This window comes from Dermacentor andersoni, chromosome 10 (assembly GCF_023375885.2).
Source record: "Dermacentor andersoni chromosome 10, qqDerAnde1_hic_scaffold, whole genome shotgun sequence".
Lineage (NCBI taxonomy): Eukaryota > Metazoa > Arthropoda > Arachnida > Ixodida > Ixodidae > Dermacentor > Dermacentor andersoni.
This window is the reverse complement of record NC_092823.1, coordinates 51,066,356-51,087,191: the sequence shown is the minus strand read 5'-3', so window position 1 is coordinate 51,087,191 and position 20,836 is coordinate 51,066,356. Positions and strand designations below refer to the sequence as shown.

Sequence of the window (20,836 nt, the reverse complement as noted above, 5' to 3'; positions counted from 1 at the left end):
TTGTGGCGTGCTCTGATTTGCAACGATAAAGTGCATCGAGCAGTTCTCGTGCATCGAGCATCGAGCATCGAGCATCTAGCGCATAATTGTACTGAGCATGCGCTGCTGTTGCAGGCAGTGATGTTTCAGCTGTGCTGCGACCACCTGCTCAGTGTCAGATAGCCTGTTTTTATCTATGCACAAAAATTAGCGTACTCATCATGACAGTCGATTCGTCGCTAGCATATAGTAGTGCAGTGTCCATCCTCGACAACCGTGAGGTTTGTCACAGATGTGCTCTGGCGCGTTCTACCATTTTTTTCTATTTGGACATTTGTCGCGCTCAAGGAGCTGCGGATGTTTATTTTTCTAGACGCTTTTGAGGCTACATGTCTTCATGCGAAATGAAACAACGACAAATATTCTTAACCTTCATAGTTATCAAAACTTGCTGTTGTACAAGTCAGGGTCCAGTCCATGCTCTTTGCTTCAGACTTATGTTGCATTAGTCATATTTTCAATTCAGCACTGAGTCGAAGCAACGTAGTGTCTGCGCCCAGTGGTTCTGCTCAACTTGTAGCCTATGGTGTTAGAGAACGTAAGCGTACGAAGGATGGTAATCCTGACTATGAGACGAAGCCGGACGTGAATACGATGACATATATCAAAAAATGGTGAATAACATCGGGGATCACTAATGATACGAAAATTACGTAAACTGCCTAAACAAGCGTGATGCAGTAAAATAAGAATACACAAGATTAACGGAGCGAATTATCGTCAAACGGTTTCTGTTCTAGCCAGTCGAGCTAAATAAGACAATACGATTGCTCTATTTCGTGGGTAACAACTCTTCAGCTGTCATAACCTGTCGGGTTGGCCTATACCTCTCGATTCCTATCTACTACAAAGAACAGTTGTGCGATGAATCGTCGCGTAATAGGACAGGAGGGTGTCGTGATAAAGCGACTTGCGACTCAATGTATAGAATATGACGTGACGCCAGCATGCCGCTAACAAACACACATTTATATATTGTCACGTAGTTGTGATGGTAAAGAAAGCCACAGCAAAACCGTGAATGACGAAACTAACTTTCATTGTGTGAACCCGTGCGCACAAAAAAAAAAAACAGGATACACTCAACGCACAACAATAACGGCGAACACAGTCGGCGATCGCCGAAATCTGATGCAAGGCGCAAGCGCGTCGGCTTTTATACACGGGTCATCGAAAGTTCCAAAATAATTGCGTGTGCTCGCGTCTCTTCCAGGAAGTACGACACAATACGCGTCATGCAAACATGCAATCAGGTTACACAAGGTTCGGTGACAACCGACAGCGGATAGAACCATCGACAACATTCAAGAAACTATCCAGAGGCGTAGGCACGCCCTGCGCTGAGCGATAACATTTGTTAGACGGTGAAACGTGGTCACCCGATAAACAAGTACATCGCTGGCAAAACGTATAATAATATAAATATGGATATATTGAGCATATTGTTGCCTTCCCAATAGGTTCCCAGAAAGTCAAGTGAGAATTCTCTCAGGTCATTCATGTAGTACTTTAGCAACTGCTTGTGGAAAATGTCTCAAAACAGGACTCTATAGTCGAAATCTCAGTTATAAGCCTAGTAATTTTATGAGCTAGCCTCAATTTCTTAAAGTGGCGAAGATGTATGACAGTAAACCCACTAGACGTATACTCCAAAAATAGAACAAATAATCACAAAGAAACGGAATATGTATTTATTTCTTGCGCTGCATTTCACAATTGCGCTACACGTCAAAAGAACTGAAATGTGATTGCTTTTTGATATTGAATTATGTGATAACCCTAAAATTGCTAATCTAGACTACAAACACTGTGCATTGCAACTTGATTACGTAAACATGTTCTTATTTGCAAACCAAGAGAAGATGTACCCTAATATAATGAACAAGGTATTTACAAAGAGATACCACAAATGTGCCGACAAGGACCACTACGGCGTGAGTATAAAATGATTATGTATTTATTCACTTCGGTAGAGCACTGCAAATATGCTATGCATGAAATAAGCACATTCTGCATGCTTGGTTTATCTACTAAGGCTTGAATGCGTCTTTGACAATATATGATAATTTTGTGCAGCGATATTTAATAAAAATGCTAGTTTACGTGCTTGTACACACATTGAGAGTGATAGCAGTCATGCAAAGGTTTTCTTCCGACATTATTCAAAAACTGCTAATCTTATCTATACATATTTCATAAAAATGTCTACAAGCATTAGGCATGTGATTGTAATTCAAGTAAAGTGTCTGCAGTGACAGTTATAACCAATGTAATGTAATGTTCCACGAATATTTATTATCCAACATACACATTTCGCGATCAGTTTCCCTGTTCAATTTCTCTGTAACTGGCAGCATGGAAAATCAGTTCTGTGGAAGTCCTCGAGGTTTCGCAGGTGGCAAAGCGTCGCAGAAAACTTGGGCGACCTGAGAGTAGTTTGAAAATTCCAAAAAGCAAACAGTGCTTTGCAGATGTGAAACTATTTTCGCTCGTCCAGGAAGCGAGTAACCACCACGAAAAAGCCCTTCGTCGCGTGTTACACCCATAGACCAAGACAAATTTTTCCTAGAGCTATGACATCTTGTGAGAACATTGTACATAACTTTTTTCTTGTTTCTTTCCTATGCTGAAGTATTTTTCGACTTTCGGTGAATCGCATGTACAAAATTATAATTGTGAGCGATGACAAGTATAATCCATAAGTTATTGTTGTAGCGAACCACAACGGAATGGGAGACTTTGGCTGCTTCTGCTGTCAGATAAACAGTTAACATACACAAATTCAAAGAACTACTTGTCCTGTAGTGGGACAGAACGTTCTACTCAATGCCGCGAAGTCTAAGCTAAAATATCATGCATTCTTCTCTCGTGCCAACACATAGTATCTCTTTTGAGACCAAGAGAGCATGCAGCAGCGCGAGCACGCGCCAGTTTTGATCAGACTCACGTGCTCTCCAGCGCGTGCTTTGTTAGGCCCGCATGACTGGATGCTATGATAGGTGGTGGCCCTCTGTGATCTATCTGTGCCACAATGGACTCCATTTGGACGGAGTGCTCTTCACTCAAGTCCGCTGCGCATGTGTTATGGAGATGCTCTATTTCTTGCCAATTTTTCAAAGCTTCCCTTAAAGAGATTTCTATAGTACGTGCGGTCTGCATATTTTTTTATTTGTTTACGTAGATTCAGATAATATATTTTTGAGGTTTTCTATTTTCTATAGGTAATGTGCACTATTCAACAAAAATACAGCAATATATAACAAACAAATATAGGACTAAAATACCACCAGGAGAAATACAATCTGACGGCACCTAAGCACATCTTAGGAGTTGTGTATGCGAACGCATTATTTTCCATTTGAACGGCGCAGGGCGGTTTTTCGACTTTTGCGCAGCGAGCAATGTACGACAATGATACGCGCTGCCCGAGCCAGCAAGCAGCAGCGGCCTTCGGTGCCAACGCCGCATGCTACCGACGCGGCGATAGTGGTCGGTCGATGCGTCACAGCGATGCCCTCTCCCCGTACGCAACCCCTGGCGCGCTATCGCCGCAGCAGGTATTCTCTCTTACCCCCTCTGGCAACGCCTGTTAGGTACACCAAGGTCTGTGCACTTCAATCCATAACGTCATGCTACCTCACCCGACTGCTATATAATCTATGGGGATGCCTCCGAGTAAGCCATGACTATTTTGACGTCACCGCTTTCTTCACACCGGGCTCGATAGTGCAAGTTTCGGTCCCGGTAGCGTGACGTCATAACGCAAAATGCACAGGCCTGCTATCTAGGAGGCAGTGGCTCCGCTCCGTCGAGGAGCGCTCTGCCGAGAGTGAGAACTAGGCTCACGTGTCCTCGAGCAATGCCCTCAACCCGTACGCAACACCTGGAGGGCTAACCAAGCAACAGTTGTTCCCTTTCACCCGCTATTCAAGACGCAGCTAGCGACGTCGCATCGCAGACAATGGAGACTTCGTCGAGGCGTGCTCGGGAGGTGGCGTCGCAGCCACTGGCATTGGGAGTTCAGGTGCTGTTTCGCTACTATAGATGACAGACGCCGGGTTTGCGCTCATTAGGCCGTTTGACCTTTTCGCATCAGTATTTCACATGTGTTGATCAGGCAAGCAAATGGACATAATGACACGATATAAGCTGCCAGATACAGACTTCGGCCACCAGAGAAGGATCAACGAACTGCACAATGGTACTCGATTCCATGGCAACAGCATGGTAATAAAATATTACATCTTGTAGAATTTCAACTCCTGTGCTTGTCTATATTTTACTGTGAACTTATATAGAACACGTGTGTGTCTACTTTGTATGCTTGTAACTAAAAAAATTGAGACTCTTGGATGTTTCTCGACAATCGCATATTAAAATTCTTGATTTAACAGACTTACTTGATCAGTAGGTGTGTGCAATAGTAAAGTTAATACGAATCTAATTGTGCCAGAAGCAAATTAAACAATATATTAAATCTTTTTTTTAGATGTTTCGGAATAGTGCAAAGCCTGATTACCTTTAACGTACAACTACTGTACGTCCTGCTATTCACTACATTATAAAGTACCTGACATTTTTTTGCGCATATGAAAACAAATTTAATTCGTATAGAATGTGGAGCGCTAAACAAACAGTAGTTTCGCTTGCAAACGCAGGGCTTTTCGGGTACGCGGCCATGCATTATGATAGAAAATTCACCAATGACGCCTTACGGGCCAGTTCTCATCGTGTATAGTTTTGCTGGCAAACCAGAAATGCCTTCGTTTGCGGCGATGATATAGAGAAAAAAAGCATTTTTTCTCTACTTAGATTGGCCGTCGTAGGAGAGCGACTATTGCAGATTGCTGTAAAATGTCTTAACATTCACACCGATGAGAGCACACATGTACTGGACCTAAAATTTGTAGAAAGCAACGCCCACTGCCAAATGCAATTTTTAAAACAAAATTTATTGTAAATAATCTTGGCTTATTCTTAAAAATATGTCGCCCCGAGTGACGCAGGCTGCTTTAGCACATTATTGTCACTGGGAACGGATGAATGTTATCGCATTTCCCTGCCATGACATGTCTTTAGCGCAATGTACGACGCGAAGCATTGAAAAACTATCTAAAAAATATTCGCATCTCCGTAACATGAATTATCGATTCGTTATACAAAATATTGGAAACATTCGCATATGCTGTAAAATAAAGAAGTAAATAAAGAAATAAAGAAGGAAGAAGAAGAAGAAGTCCCTCCGAGCGGCCGCTGCTTCTTCGGTGAGATATTGTTTTCTGTTTTCTTCAAGAATTAGTGCTGTGTTGAGACTTCGCTGTTGTCCAGAGAGAACGAACATCCCGTGGGATACCTGTGTGCTGGAGATCGCGCACAGTATCGCGTGGTTTTGCTGCGCTCCGCAGCCCATCTACGCCTGCCACGGCGGTGGGCGGCAAAGAACACCGGCACGAGCCATAATGTCCGACAGCGCATTCCTAGGCGCATGAGTGCCGCAGAATCGGCGCCGCACTCGGAAGTGCCACACCACGCGCCTAATGTCATCAAGCCGGCGACGCTAGTTTTCAACGCTGCCCTACCTTCCAGCACACCTTCAGTGAATATGGCTGAGACAAGCGAAAGTGAAGCCAAGAAACCACGGGTTGACGACGACAAGACATCTACCTATGAGCTAAGTGAAGATGAAGACATAGACTGCGATGACACGCCGTTCTCCTTGGTATCGTATAAAAAGAAGCGGCCTGAGGGAATTCCAGTTGTTTTTCGACCCTCACAGGAAGGGCGCAACTTCTGGCAAGTGAATCCGAACCGCGCTGCGTCGGAAATTGTCTCCGCGGCAAAGGAAAAAGTACAGTCATTCCGCGTGAACAGAGATGGAAGTTTTGCTGTCAACGTTACTTCAGTCTCATCTGCAAGACATCTTCTGTCGATGAGCGAAGTGGCTGGTTTGGGAGTCAAGCCATTCATTCCGGCATCTTATACCAAGAATGTCGGCAAGATACGCCATGTGCCAGTTGAGTATACAGAAGAACAACTGGTTGACTTCCTGAAGGACTTTGGCGTGACAGCTGCCCGTCGTCAGGCACGCTACAATCGCCAAGAAGATGGAGCGGTGGAATCACGCCCTCTGAGATATGTCATTCTCCATTTCAGAGAAGATAAACCAATGCCGCAACGAGTGCATCTAGGTTTCACGAGTCATCCCGTAGAAGAATATCACGGCCCTGCTCTGAGATGCTACAACTGCCAGAGATTTGGACATCTATCGAAGAACTGCCGCAGTCCACGTCGCTGCAAGATATGCTCAGAAGACCACGACCATTCAGAGTGCAAGTCTGTGTGTCAGCCAAAGTGTGCCAACTGCGGCGGAAACCATACAGCTTCCTTCTCCGGGTGCCCTCAGAGCAGAGCTGCCTCAAGGTTGCGCAGACATGAGTTGAAATACGGAAGGCTGCCTCCTCGAAATGCGCCCCCACCCAACCTTGATGCTGTAAGATGCGCGCCTACAACTGCCAACAAAGAGAAAGAGCAAGTGGTCAATATGAACTATTCTGCAGCTCTAAAGCACTCAGGTCGACAACATTCTGACAGCGAGCGACACGATCCACCTCCAGAGAACACTACTCATCTTGCCCAGGCTTCGAGTGAACTTAGCCGACCTTCTAAACAACGCCCTGTGCCATTGACACAGCAGCCTCACCTAACATCTGAGCGACTACCTCAACATTCGCCTCAACCACATCTGTCATCCCAGCGACCATCTCAGTCAGCTCTTCAGCGACCTGCTTCGAGCACTCATGGAGCTTCAGCGTCGTTTGCTGATTACGCGTCTTTACCCGTGGCACAGATGATCCTGCCCGTGCTATTCACAGCTCTGCGTGCAATTCTCAGTGCCATTCCACACGCAAACAACCTTCCAGAGGTAAAAGCACTGCTTTCTATGGAATCGTTGGTGCTTCCACAATCACCAACAGCTCCACTGCAGGCTTACAATGAATAATCGTTATAACAATGTTTTTATATTTCAGTGGAATGCTAATAGCCTTCGAAATAAGTCAGCTGATTTTCGCAAACTACTAGCTCAACATAACTTTCCTGTTTTATGCATACAGGAAGCAGGCGTACGAGATGACTTTCGTCTTTCGAACTATGTTATATATAAATCATCGCGCATTGCTGGTAGTAGTAGAGCGATGTTATGCGTGAGAAAAGACCTGCCGTCCTATTTAATACAGTCGAGCGATTCAAACATACCGGAGTTCGTAGCATGCAAGATATCTTTTAGAAATACAAGCGTCACAGTGATCAGTATTTATCTACAATGTTCTAGCAAAATATCAGTAGACAGCTTGGTGAATGTGTTTGGTATCGCAAACTCACATGTGCTGGTTTGTGGGGACTTCAACGCACATAACGTCATCTGGGGCAGTGAATATAATGATTCCCGTGGAAGCATTATAGAGTCTGCCGCAGAAAAAAGTAATCTGATTGTGTTAAATGACAGCTCTCCAACGTTCTTGCGGGGGTTTCGTTACTCAAGCTGTATAGATCTTACGCTCTGCTCCCAAGACCTTCTTGATGGTGTTGAATGGTCAACGGACATAGAAACGCACGGTAGTGATCATTTTCCGATCCTGGTCAAACATCGCCTCATACGGAGTTTTCGGCACCATTTAAGTAATTCATTGGGTGAAAATCCGAACTTTCAAAGTTTTGCAAATACATTGTGTGAGTCCTACAAGAACTGCACAAAGCAAGTCATTGTTCCGAATGAATACGCTACAGTCGACGGCGAATATGAATGCCTAAGAGCAATTAGAAGGCGCGCAGAACGGGCTTACCGCCGCAGTGGAAAGTTGGACGACTACAAAATGGCACAGAAAGTTCAGTCAACTTCGCGCAGACGCTTACAAAAATTAGGTACAAGAAAATGGCGAGAATACTGCGCGTCGTTGTCTCCGTTTACTCCAGTTCCCAGAATATGGTCCGTTGTCCGATCTTTTAGTGGTCCAGTTACCCAGAGCCATCCCTTTCGAGCCCTTGCCGTAGCTCGAAGCACTCCGGAAACATTGGTTGCTGACGAATTTTGTCAACTTATATCCAGACCAGGAATTCCGTTTACTTGCCTACAATTTGCGAGTTCGACAACACTAGCAGAACAGAAGCTTCGTGCGTGCTTTATGTCACAACATCAACAACTTGATTGTGAGTTTAGTTTAAATGAATTGAAAAGTGCTCTTTCGTCATGCCGTACAAAGACAACCGCAGGCCCAGATGGTGTTACGTATGTGATGTTAAAGAACCTAGGTCCAGTAGGAAGAATGACTCTTTTGGAGATATTTAATGATATCTGGATAAGAGAGACTCTACCGGATTCATGGAAATTAGCTCGGGTAATTCCAGTGCTAAAACCAGGAAAGACTCCACTTTGTCTTGACTCCTACCGACCCGTCAGTCTCACAAGCTGTTTTTCCAAGCTACTGGAGAAGATGATAGACAGTCGACTGCAATGGTGGTGTGAACACACACATGTGTTTTCCGACCACATGACCGGTTTTCGACAAAATCGTTGTACAATGGATGCAGTATTAGATATTGCCACATACGTCGAACATGAACGAAGCTGCGGAAATGTGACAATAGCAGTATTCTTAGACATTCAAAGAGCATTCGACACTGTAAGTCACATACACGTCCTTGCTGGTATGTTAGAGCTTGGCCTACACGGTCGAACGCTGCGATGGGTGTCAAACTTCTTGAAAGATAGAAAAATATTTATGGAAACAATAGAAGGAGAAAGTAATTATCACAGCATCACGCAGGGCGTTCCGCAGGGCAGTGTTCTTAGTCCGTTTTTATTCAATTGTGTCATGGCAGCCTAGCCACAAAAGCTCCCGTCTGGTCTACGGTATTCTCTGTACGCAGATGACATCTGCATATGGGCCTCTGGTTCTAATATACAAGACATTCAAACAACGCTGCAAGAGGGCCTTGATAGCATCGACACCTTTTTAAAAGAAAGAGGCATGAGTCTTTCATACGCAAAGACAGCCGTACTTCCTTTCACTAGACGACAGTTGATTAATTTCCAACTTAGGCTTAACGGGCACGCTTTGATGTTTGTGAAAGAGCATAAATTTCTTGGAGTTATTCTTGACCGCCAACTTACATGGGCTTCACACATCCGCGCAATTGAAAAACAGACCAATGCAGTAATAAACGTACTTCGGCGACTCGCAGGCACAACGTGGGGGGGATCAGTCTCTTCGCTACTACAAGTTCATAACGCACTCATAAAACAAAAAATTGCTTACTCGGCACCTATTCTCCATGGTTTATCGCAAACTTCTGAGGAACGTCTTCAACGTTTACTAGCAAGGGGGCTGCGAGTGTGTCTTGGGGTTCCGCAGGCTACCTCGAGTTCTTTAGTAATTGCTGAAGCTCGTCACCCCCCATTTCCAGTCATACGAACGGTTGAAACATGCCGACATATTTATCGCATCTCAACCCAACACGAGAAGCATCCATTAAACCTCGCGCTCACCGAAAGAAACAAAAGCAAAATTCACGATGTTGTTCGAGAACATAAAACATTATTACCAAGATTTGAATTATACAAAGTGGATGTTAGTTACCCTCCCTGGATGTTAACATACCCTAAAATAGAGTTATCGGTTGACGGGATTATATCTAAGAGAGACATGTTCATAGTAGCCGCACAGCAACTGGCACTCTACCAAATTTACTCATTATATCCCCAGTACATCCACGTTTATACAGATGGTTCGTGTCATAAAAATTCCTCGACTTCAGCATTCGTCATTCCACACTTAGCGCTAGAGCAAACATTTAAATTATCCCGGGAGACATCTTCCACCATGGCAGAACTATTTGCAATCCTGTGTGCTTTGCGTTTCATAACTTTAGAAAAACATTCGCAAAAATGGGTTATCTTTAGCGATTCGCAAGCCGCTCTCACATTACTACAGAGCAATAAGAAAAATTCTTTGAACACTTCGATATTGTATGAGACGCTCAAAGAACTTACAAAAGCAAGCGCAATGAACCACGTAATTGCATTTCAGTGGATTCCTGGGCACTGCAATATTCCTGGTAATACTGCAGCGGACGCAGCTGCGAATCGAGCGCACAATAACGCAGAGACAACCAATCTTCCCCTATTGCGTAGTGAAGTCCGCCTGATCCTGAGACAGATTTCTTGTCGTCTCAGCAAAACTACCTGGTTTGACCAGCAAACTAAGAACTCGGAGTTGTACTCAATAGACCCATATATAAACTTATCAATGCCGGAAACTCTAAGAGACAACAGAAAATTTGAAACTGGTACACCGGCTGCGTCTTGGTACTGCATTTACGAGACACTTCTTGTACAGAATAAAACGTGTCTCTAGTCCGCAGTATTCTTGTGGCCATCCAGACGAAGATGTGCACCATCTTCTTCTCGTGTGCTCGAAATACGATACACAAAGAGCGATACTGCAAGCTAATTTGTTTATATTAGACAGAAGACCATTCACTCTGAAAAAGATACTTGGCCCATGGCCAACTGCGGGCCTTCAAAAAAGAGCGCTTCTTGCTCTGAAAAAGTTTTTAGAGGAGACCAACATTTTGGGAAAATATTAAGTATTGGATGATCCGAATACTAAATGAGTTACATAAACGTTGTTCGTGGTGCATAGTTGGTTTATGTGGTGATCGCAACTTTTACGCAATACGTATAATTCTGTCCTGTACTTGGAGTGTATTACAAGTGTTGTTGTGTGTTTTGGCTGTTCAAAACATCGTACGTGGACTGAACTCATGCACAGAACTTTGCGACTCATGTACTGTTGGACTGTATATTTTTTACTGATCCGGTGTTCTACTGAGTGTTATATTTAGTGTCGCTATCTCCCTTTTTGCGAAAATTTGCTTCGTCTGCCAAGTGACAAGGAGTAGCCGGTGCCACCACATAAAGGCGCCAACCTCTCCTAACATTCACTTCAATAAAAAAAAAAAAAGAAGTTTATTGTCAAATTGTCGGCTGCTAAATTCCCGCCACGCTTACGTCTGCAGTGTATAGGATGTTTTACCTGTGCCGCCTTGGCCATGAGTGGCACTCGCTGACACTCCCGTGGCATGTATTTACGCTTACACCGATGACGACGTAAGAGGACGTGAGAATGGCCGCAACAGTAATTTAATTCGTGAACCACCACATGCGTATAGCATCAGGTCTCGGTTGAGCTCTCCTCTGTGGGAAATTGTCTTTTTGTCAAATTGCATTATTATTTCATAATTTTATTCGTTTCAGTTCAACGTAACGTTTGATTTCGCATATTCGTTCACAGCCTTTATTGCCTGTCTTTTTCATACTGTTGAAACTAACTATGAAAATTTAACTTTTCCTTATGTGTCGGAAATAGAAACAAAACTCCCTAAAGACTCCCTCAGATTATATTTTTTTACTTGGGACTAACGCGGACTCACACTCACCGTAATTCTATATAGCCGAGCTCAATCGAACTCAATATTTGCCAAACTTCTAGTCAAGTGGGTTACCTTGCATTCAGGCTAGACTCCACAGCATTCTACTCAGCCGGGCTCACTCCGCCTCAAACTCGCTGCAATTCTGCTGATCTAGGAACACTCGCATTCCAGGTCACCGAACTTTTACTCAGCCGAGCTCACTCTAAATCGGTCAGAGAAGAATTGTACTCGGCAAAATTTAAATACACTCGCCATTGTTCAACTTCCCCCAGCTCACTCTGATTGAAGCTCACCAAAATTCTTTTCAGCAGAGATAAGTCGGACTCGCTCATCAAAATCATTCTTAGCCATATTAACTTGCCTAACAAACTCTCTCAAACTGAGTCTCTCTCGTGTATTGGATACATTAGTAGTACACCACAAACCGCAAGAACGTTCAAGAACGTGTGTCCGCAAGAACGTGCGGACACGAGCGCTCCCCCTCCATGCTTATATATGTATTATATACTAGCGATAGCATTCGTGTGGCCCCTATTGCCCCCAAAAGATTTGGAGGACAATTAACCTTCGCCTTTAAGAGTGCAATGCAATAGCATTCACAGATCCCTCACTGCTTCTCATGCTTCCGGGATACTGCAGCGTATGTAACCGTAATGTTTACCAGGCAACGCTCGCAGCAAACGCTATGCCCGAAGGCGGGATTTGTGGTCGAAACGCGTGCTTTTGGAGGGGCTGCGATGCGGCGATGCGGCAGAGGTGACAGCCATCTGGAAGTCTTTCAAGGTATCGGGCGTGCTGCTCCACGGACTCTGAGATATATACGCGCCGGCGTGCGCAAATGGCGGATGCCGTCTTTGGACTGTGCATTGTTGAAACGCTAAAAAAGGGGTTTCTTTGAGTTTTTGCGCGACATGATTACGTCTTCTCGTATATTCAAATTACAATCTTGGAGCAATCATGTCTGTAGCTTCAGTGTGAGTCGTAGTTTACGATTTTTCCAGATATTTTAGCTTGAGAAATTGAATTGGTTCAGGGAATCCTTTGCGTCACGTGAACGGCCTAGGTGTGTGCGTGTGGTTTGATATTTTGGGCGGTGCGGCGTCTGACACCGAGCGCCAGAGTTTCCACTACACGCGCTCCTTAACGCTATAGCGTTGAAACGTGCACCCTGATTACCATCCACCTTTGCAACGCGCCCGTGCTCTCGCACTGATGCGCGTGTTTAGGAATGGCCCCAGTGGTGAACGTCCATTCTTCACACAAATTAAGCCCGCTACCCAAGTTTGTGCCTACTATTGCACGCAACAACGAGCCGACTAGCCTTGTAACGTTTACTATTAAATAAAATGAAAATTTCGCCCGAACCACCATCGCTGCGGTATTAACTCACGTCTCTGCAGCAAGTGTAATAGGGAGTTGCCCATGCAAATCACTTAGCTATTATAAAGCACAAGCTGGGTAATTATTGCGAGGTCTCCTATGTTTAACAATGGAAGTGCGCCAACTCGTCCGATTTACCATCCTGCTGAGTTTTCTATTTAACACAGACTGTGGGAGTGGTGATCTCTACGCATGAATCTTCTTAGCCCACGAAATCAGTGCTTAGAAACTAGACTGCACACGCATGATAAAATGAACGCAGAAGCCAATCTTTATGATCTTTTATGTCATAAGAAACATTTCACAAAGGTATAAATGTTCGTAAAAAATGGCGACGATGTGATGACCATCATTTGTAGCGACGACTACTCGGTAATCATGACATGATGATAGAGTAACAGCAATGTTATGACAACGATTTGTGGTGGGATGACAGGGGAATGATGACCGTGATATGAAGACGATGCTTTTATAACGGCTGTATGAGGACCACGAGATGACGACGCTGGAGGGACGACCATAATTTGAAGACAATATTGTGGTGACAACGGTGGGATGACAACCTGATGCCAATGCTGCGCTAATGGTTAGAGGACGGCGGTGGTAAATTGAATACCACTACGGTGGCATGACGAGAATCTGTAGAAGGATCGACATTTGGGCGAGTTGGTACTGGTTGAACATCTTGAAGGGCAGCGCCAGAAGACGACGACAGAAGGCAGGAATAAAGTTAGTTGTGAGTTCAGCGCTGTCCTGTGTGTTCCTGCCTTCTGCCGTCGTCTTCTTGCGCTGCCCCTTCAATATGACGAGAATCGTATGGTGAAGATGGCCTGTCGACGAAAGCGTGGCGAGAACAGGGATGGCGAAAGTAAAATCATGACGACTGCGTGCGGGCGAAGGCATGACGACGGCAAGTTGATAACTGTGCAATCGCTAGGCACAACAACACGATGACGAGAGTTTAGAGCTACGCGATGCCGACAATGACATTACGACGGTGGAATGATGACGATGGTATGCCGGCGAGGCCCGAAGACGGCGTGATGACGAAGATATGGTAACCAAGTGAGAGCAACATAGGAACATGACGATGGCATGACCACAAAATAATGATCCCATTGACACTAAGGCAATGAAATGACGATGACAGCATAACAATGAGAGCATGTTTGTGTTGGAGCTAACTCTGCGCCGACAGGCATCAACTGCCACCGCGGGTGCCTTAATTCGTACTATAGCTTGTTTTCACACAATTACTGGTACTGACCAATGCTACCGCTGTACTTCTCATTATATATACGATGCTTGTTTGTTGAGTGGCTTTGCGAGCTGCACACCTCCGGGATCGGTCCATGTTTTTTTTGTTTTTTGAAAATGAAAGTGGCGCGTATTTCGAAGTGTGGTTGTTCGCACCTTGGCTCTGAATATAGGAAAAGAAGTGCTTGGCATTTATCTAATGCATCGCCTAGAAAGTGCTAATTAGAAGATGGTGTTAGGGAGGTGAGCGATTCTGTCTTGCATGCGCTAGAAAACAGCCTCGACGACACAAATCTACCGTACATGCTAAGGATAATGATAAGCCAACTACTTGGCAATTATTGAAAATAAGAGAAGAATCGAGCCTAGCATCAGGCGTTTAGGTGAAACGAACACGTGAGGCATAATTTGCTACGCTTTGGTAACCCAGAGGTTCTGTAACGTAAAACTATTCTAATTTGTTTTTATTTCAATCGTTTCACGTAAAGTTTGCGTAACCGTCCGCGCAGACATTGGGAGGTGACCTGCAGCGTTGATTGAACGGTCAATTTAAAACACTTTAATCGCTTGTTTGCTTTCAAAGCTAATAGCATTGCCTACATTCACTTGATTTTTTTATCTAATTGGCTGTAAAAAGCTGAGGAGCACGCAGAACTGGAGAGAGTTTTGGTGTGATCGAGGTGACACAGTGAAAACAGATAGCAGGTTGAGGAGTGTGGTGCCGGCGTCGGCGATGGGTGAGCTTTCCCCCGCTTAGCTTGGGTTGGCTGGTAGAAAATTGAGGAAACGCGCAACGGAAGGTTACAAACGGTGCTAGAAGGGATTGCCAGGGAAGATGAGTTGGCAGAGCGATGTCGTATACGTGGTCGAATATTCTCGATAATGTTAACCTGCCAAGCAACTATTTTGGTATACGCAAATAAATCCGCCCTCCCTGGCGGTTCCGTGTAGCCACAGCCAGATCGATTGGTAGGCAGCCACTTTGTGTTCTTTTTGACACAAGGTGGTCTCTGCCCTCCCCCCCCCCCCCCCCCCCCCCAATTCCGCGAGATATTAAATTAGGTTCGGGATATTAGTGCATCTTTAATGCGTACAAGCCACTTTGATTAGGTAAGCTTTCGCAGTTTTTTTACCTCGCGTGACGGAGAGGCAAAGTAGGCACAGCCTCCATGAACGTTGGACAATGGCGGGGGGCTAACGGCGGGAGAGGCATAGAATTGAAAACATGTATGTGTTTTTTTTCTTCTAGTGGTGTATGATCAATGTGTGTACGTGAAAGCACATGAAAAGGTCGCGCTGTTTTTTTTTTCATGTCCCGAGACAGGCAAATTGATTCTAGAAAAGAGAAGTTTCACGCATAGTAAAGTGCGGATTGCAGAAATGGAATAGAAAAATTTTGAATAACTTTACAATATAGCATCCCGATTTGCCGCATCACATTAACGGCTAGAAATATGGATAAATACTCGCAAATAACAAAAAGAACAACAAGGAGAATATCGACTGCGTTGCTACTACCAGACATCCCAACATTTATACCCCACATTTTGCTATACACTACCTCACACGAAGCACATTCACAAATTGTCCGATATAGTGGCCCTCCAACTATACATAAAAAACATGGATTTGTTCAGATCTGGTATGTATATGGCGACATTTTGCTTCCAAGAATTTATGCGAAAATAAAACTAATAATACAATTTTTTTTTTAAAATAATATCATCGCATTATTGTTAGACTACTCATGGCGTCCATCTCAACTAAGAACCCTGTAACCACTGGCTTTCTGCCCATGGCTTGAAGTTAGTGAGCCTAATAGTTATTGTGATATCACTTCTACACATTCTCAAGGCGAATTCACGCTGTCTACTCCGTCTCGCTGCGGCTTCCCGGCTATACCGCACATGCGCTATTCACGCGCGCATGCTTTAGAGGTTTTTCAGGGGCGATGAACACTTTTGGCTGCATAAATGATGAAGCGACGCCAACTTACCTTACATGCACCACTAAATCGCCTGAATGGAGGAGCCAGGGCAGAGACCTAACTTTGCAGCTGGCTTTGGCGCAAGGCACTAGAATTCCTCCTGAGCTAGCATATGTATGTTCCGGTATGAACGGTACGCTCTATAAGTGCGACTATAACGTTATCTAGTATGTCACTGGAACTAGCACCCGCGGTATTCCGTCGGTCTGATCACGTGGAAAATTTAGTTATGACGCCTGCAGCACGACTGGCGTTATTCCTCTTGACGCCAGCCTCCTAAAATACCTTGTTGAGCAGTATTGCTTCTGTCCTGCAGGTGTTGCCTTGTCGACTGCTTCCCGCCCACAAGTCACTTCCGCAAATAGCTGGAACATCATCCGAGATGCTCGAGCATTCCGCTCATCTCCAGCACTGTAAATGATTCGCCCTTCTGGTGGAACTGCATATTTTAGAAATGAGAACATTCTCCTCCATGTGCAGCCAGTCTTTTACGTGTAGGCAGGTGAGGTATTGGCCGATTTGGTTGGCCGATGCCGGTGATTGTGCAGTCGAAAATATTGTGCCACAGTGGAGACATGGTATGTGCCACTGCGACAACCAGGCATGTGCATGGCTATGAGTACTGAAACCAATGGCTACGTGCTACTGGGTTTATTTTAACGTGATATTGTTAAAGGCCCCTCGTAGCAGAAAACCCGGCGTTGACATCTCGTGTCCGGCGTTGACATATCGTGTCCGGCGTCGGCGTCGAGCGTCGACCGTTGTTCCGGCAAAAGTCATACCTAACAATGCTAACCAAACCACGCATATCAAACTACACAGACTCTCCAAGTTGCGCAAAGAAGTTAGTGAACTAATTGAACTTCTGAGAGAAAAGTACATCAGAAAAAATTTAAAGTGCGACTTACATACAACCTACAGACATGATAGAATTTTATTGTAATTTGAATACACGGGAAAATATATTTCTGTTACGCAGAAACTCAAACAAACCCCTTCTCTAGCGATTCTACAATTCATAGAGTGGCCATGGCGTCCGCGATTTCCGCTAACCGGCCCGCGCTAATCCTGGAGGCCACGCTGCGGTGCGGCCGGTTCCTTGCGAAGCCTCCCGATGGCACTAACCTCTGTCACATCGCGCCCCATGCAAGAGGCCGCGTTTCTACCAGAAATTTCTCCTTCGTGTACAGCGTTCGGTGCTAGTGTTACCCGGTAAACATCACGGTTAAATAAGCTGCAGTTGCTGGGAAGCGTGAGAAGCAGTCACGGATCTTTGAATGCTATCGCGTTCCACTCTTAAGCTTAAGCGTCCTCTGCATTTTTCTTTCAACCCTGTGTCTTGCCATTAGAAACTGTTGTACCGTTTAAATGCAAGTAAATACGGTTTGTTGAACTAATTTTACATACAAGGACTCCCCTTCAGCATTACCGTTCGCTGCGCAACTTCAATTATTGATACAACCATTCTCTAGAAATCATTATTGCTTAGAATTACGTAGACGTCTACTACAGTTGAGTGCGTCAAATTTTCGGGAAAAGAAAGGAAATAAAATTGTCATGGTGGTATTCAAGGTGGATAACTACTGTTTTCGCAGTAAATGAGTTTGGAGCCACAGGAATTGCGGAAGTTTGCAGGTTTTTAATCAGTGCTGCATGGTCTCCTTCATAAATTACTAGACCGCTTTGAAGAACGACAACGTATGAATGGTTGTGCCGAATTCTCAATAATCAAAATAAACCGTCTGTTCTATAGGTAGGTTGGGCTGAACGACTGCGCAGCGTGAGGGAATCTCCGAGTGCGGGCCAGGAAATGCCGGCGAGAAGAGGTTGCGTTAATGCAGGCGAGAAGAGGTTGCGTTAAGACAAGAGCTGCGTGTGGAGTACTGTGCCATATGAGCCGCTGCATTGATTCGGGCAATTCAGAATTTGATCAATTTATTTTATGCATTTCTGTGATTGTAATGCGTGCTGAGGATTGACAGAGTGTGTCGGAGACGCGTGTTGGCTCTGTGCGGATTCGCGCCGGTAATATGCGCTTTAACATAAGACACCGCACTCTATTTAATTATGATGTGATATGTATTACGTTTCCGAAAGTTTTTCCTTTAATCCCCAAACCATGTACCAAAGGACGTGCTGATTATCACCTTTTGGATTTACCGTGTATACACATGTAATGGCCGCACTCGTGTAAAAGGAGAACCTGGCACTTTGTGAGCTAAAATCCCCCAAAATGTATACTTAAGAATTACCTGTATATAAGCCGCACCCTTGATTTTTCGGAAGGTTAGCAGTGTTGTCTGTTGCGGGTTGCGACAATTCCGAAGGTTGTTTTCTTTAATCGGTAGCAAAACAAGCCAATTATGCTACTTTCGCCGCCTCCAGGTAGCAAAACACAGCCTTTGAGATGTAGCAGCTGCCTCCGAGACGCTGCCATCTGGTCTGTCGCGAGTCACCATTTATTCCGGCCCACAGGTTATGCGTTACAAGAATAGGCAAGAATAGCCCGAGCCAGTGATAGCAAGTACTGTATGTAGTTCCATCATGGCATGTACCATCGACATTATTTATTGAAAAAAAATGTTGAGTCTTTTATTTCGTGAAATGGCTTAAAAAATCCCCAATAAAGACCCGCGGCCATTACATGAGTATTGACATAGTCATATCTTTTTATGTCATTCTAGTTCTGAAAATATAGTACTTCATTGGTTTCAGGCATAAATTGACAAAGAGATGGAAAATAGACTGTTTTAAACCAGGTTTATCTCACTGCATGCCAGAGTACTTGCGTATAATGTATTGGAACACGCTGTAGTAATTTGACATGATCGGCCCTACCAAATTGTGAGGTGCGTAAATGTTACTTCGGTACTGGCGCAAACAAGCTTTGAATAATTTAGTAGTCAGCTTTTGTGTCACGCGTCATTGTGGTAGCTACGCTGTCCTTGTCGCCTGAAACTGTTTTGTATTCCCAAACAATGTCAGGCTTAGCTCATGTACAAATTTGTGGTCTGCAGCAATGATGCCGTATGAGCTACTGCAAGAAGCAGTTATTTTTCTGGAGTCATTGCCGCCGTTTGCCCACCTCATGTGTGCCACCAATTTGCTATCACAGTTACGAGGCAATGCAATCGGCAAGAGCACAAAATGCTCTTTCTTTTACAGCGACGCTGTGTATGGCTAGTTTCCAGTGGATCGGTGTCCGCAGACCAAAACTGTGGGCCGACCCGCGGCAGATGTTAAGCAGGCATCAAGAACTCCTCCAGCTTGCAAAAATAAGCTTTATGTCTAGGGTTCAAATACAACCAGCACCAGATATAATGATTACAAGAAAAAATACTACACTATGACTCCCGTCACCTACGTCTACGTTCACACCGCTCTCTTTTTCCCGGCGTTCGAAGCGCATGCGTATCTCCTTTTCTTTCCTTCTGCTCTCCCGTGGTGGCGGCCCCGTCGAAATCTCACGCGTCTCTTGTTTTTTCCGGTTCCTCGGGGAGGCGAGCTTATCGCCCACGCGAATGCGCAAAAAATTAGGGTAAATGAGTCCGCACCTATGTTCAAAATTCTGTGTCACCTCTGTGTCGTACGCTAAACAGCTTCGTTGGTCATCCACCATCTTAGAGTGGAATGGCTCATGATATTTCAGCGAAGCTGTATACGGGCACCCAATTTGTCCATCCGTCGCCTGTACACCGAAAACTCCTCCGTCGCAACTCTATGCACATGTGCGAAAAAACAAGAGGGTCGCGCGATTGATTGCGCCAGTAGTGACGTCCACCGCTTGCGAGCGCACGCGCAGAAGTTTCTCTCCGACTCCGAACTGGATAGGCCACTCTTCACGCGTACTCCTGAGAAGCAAGCAGCTTTCGGTCAGCAACGCTGTGAGCATAACCGGGAACGAGCTCGTCTAGGCTGTGCCAATGCTGCAGCCCGGGCACAAAACAGGCTCGTGCAGCCGAGCGCAAGCAGCAACGAGGATCTGGCCGCCTACCAAGCCGATGTTTCATGGACTGTCGGAATTAACCCAGTGATCAACGCCGAGGCCGCACGTTTCAGTTTCGCTGGTTAACTAGCTGTACGTAGTGCTTGGGCGGTGATTTTTTTTACAGCTTCCTGTTGTGGAAGACAGGAATCGAAGGTACCTGACGCGCTTAACTCATCTTTGGGCAGCGAAAGCTGCAAAGCGTCGGGATCAACAAGTGCCACTCCGCAATGGCGATATTAGTACAACTACACATGAGGGGTACCGATCAGAGTTAGGGATAAATGGGTAAAAGCCGCAGACGGATTACTGGTAACGCTAACATTATACGCTGAGTCAGGGATCATAGACATAATAGCAGGGCCCTCTATCTCTGGTTTGCCTTGTTTATGTGTGTTTGTTTACGTTGCAGAGAAATGTTCTTTGGAGCTGCCATTACTACTGCGAGAAGAACAATCACTGGTTTTTTGGATATTATAAGAGAAACTATAACAGTGCATGCGAGGTAATTTATTATTGTTAACTTACTATACCATTTTACACAAAAGAGGCTGCCTAAAAGGGTGCTGTACATAGTGTGCAGAGCACGTCAGGATTTCTTGTGCAATCGAATAACATCACAAAACAGGTGTGAGAAACAAAACCGAAAGGTGCAAATCAAAATAAGACATTAATTTCTGCACCCATAAGTGTTTTTT

At 44.8% G+C, this 20,836-nt stretch overlaps 1 protein-coding gene across 1 annotated transcript in view; it reads left to right on the top strand.

The window, feature by feature from the left end:
• The window catches only part of LOC126543746 (uncharacterized), a 43,069-nt gene that overhangs the window by 21,417 nt on the left and 816 nt on the right, over nucleotides 1–20,836 (top strand). Inside the window, exons 8-9 of the mRNA XM_050190851.3 lie at nucleotides 1,897–1,973; nucleotides 20,551–20,643. Of these exons, the coding sequence (XP_050046808.2) occupies nucleotides 1,897–1,973; nucleotides 20,551–20,643 (170 nt within the window). The remainder of the gene's footprint in view (nucleotides 1–1,896; nucleotides 1,974–20,550; nucleotides 20,644–20,836) is intronic.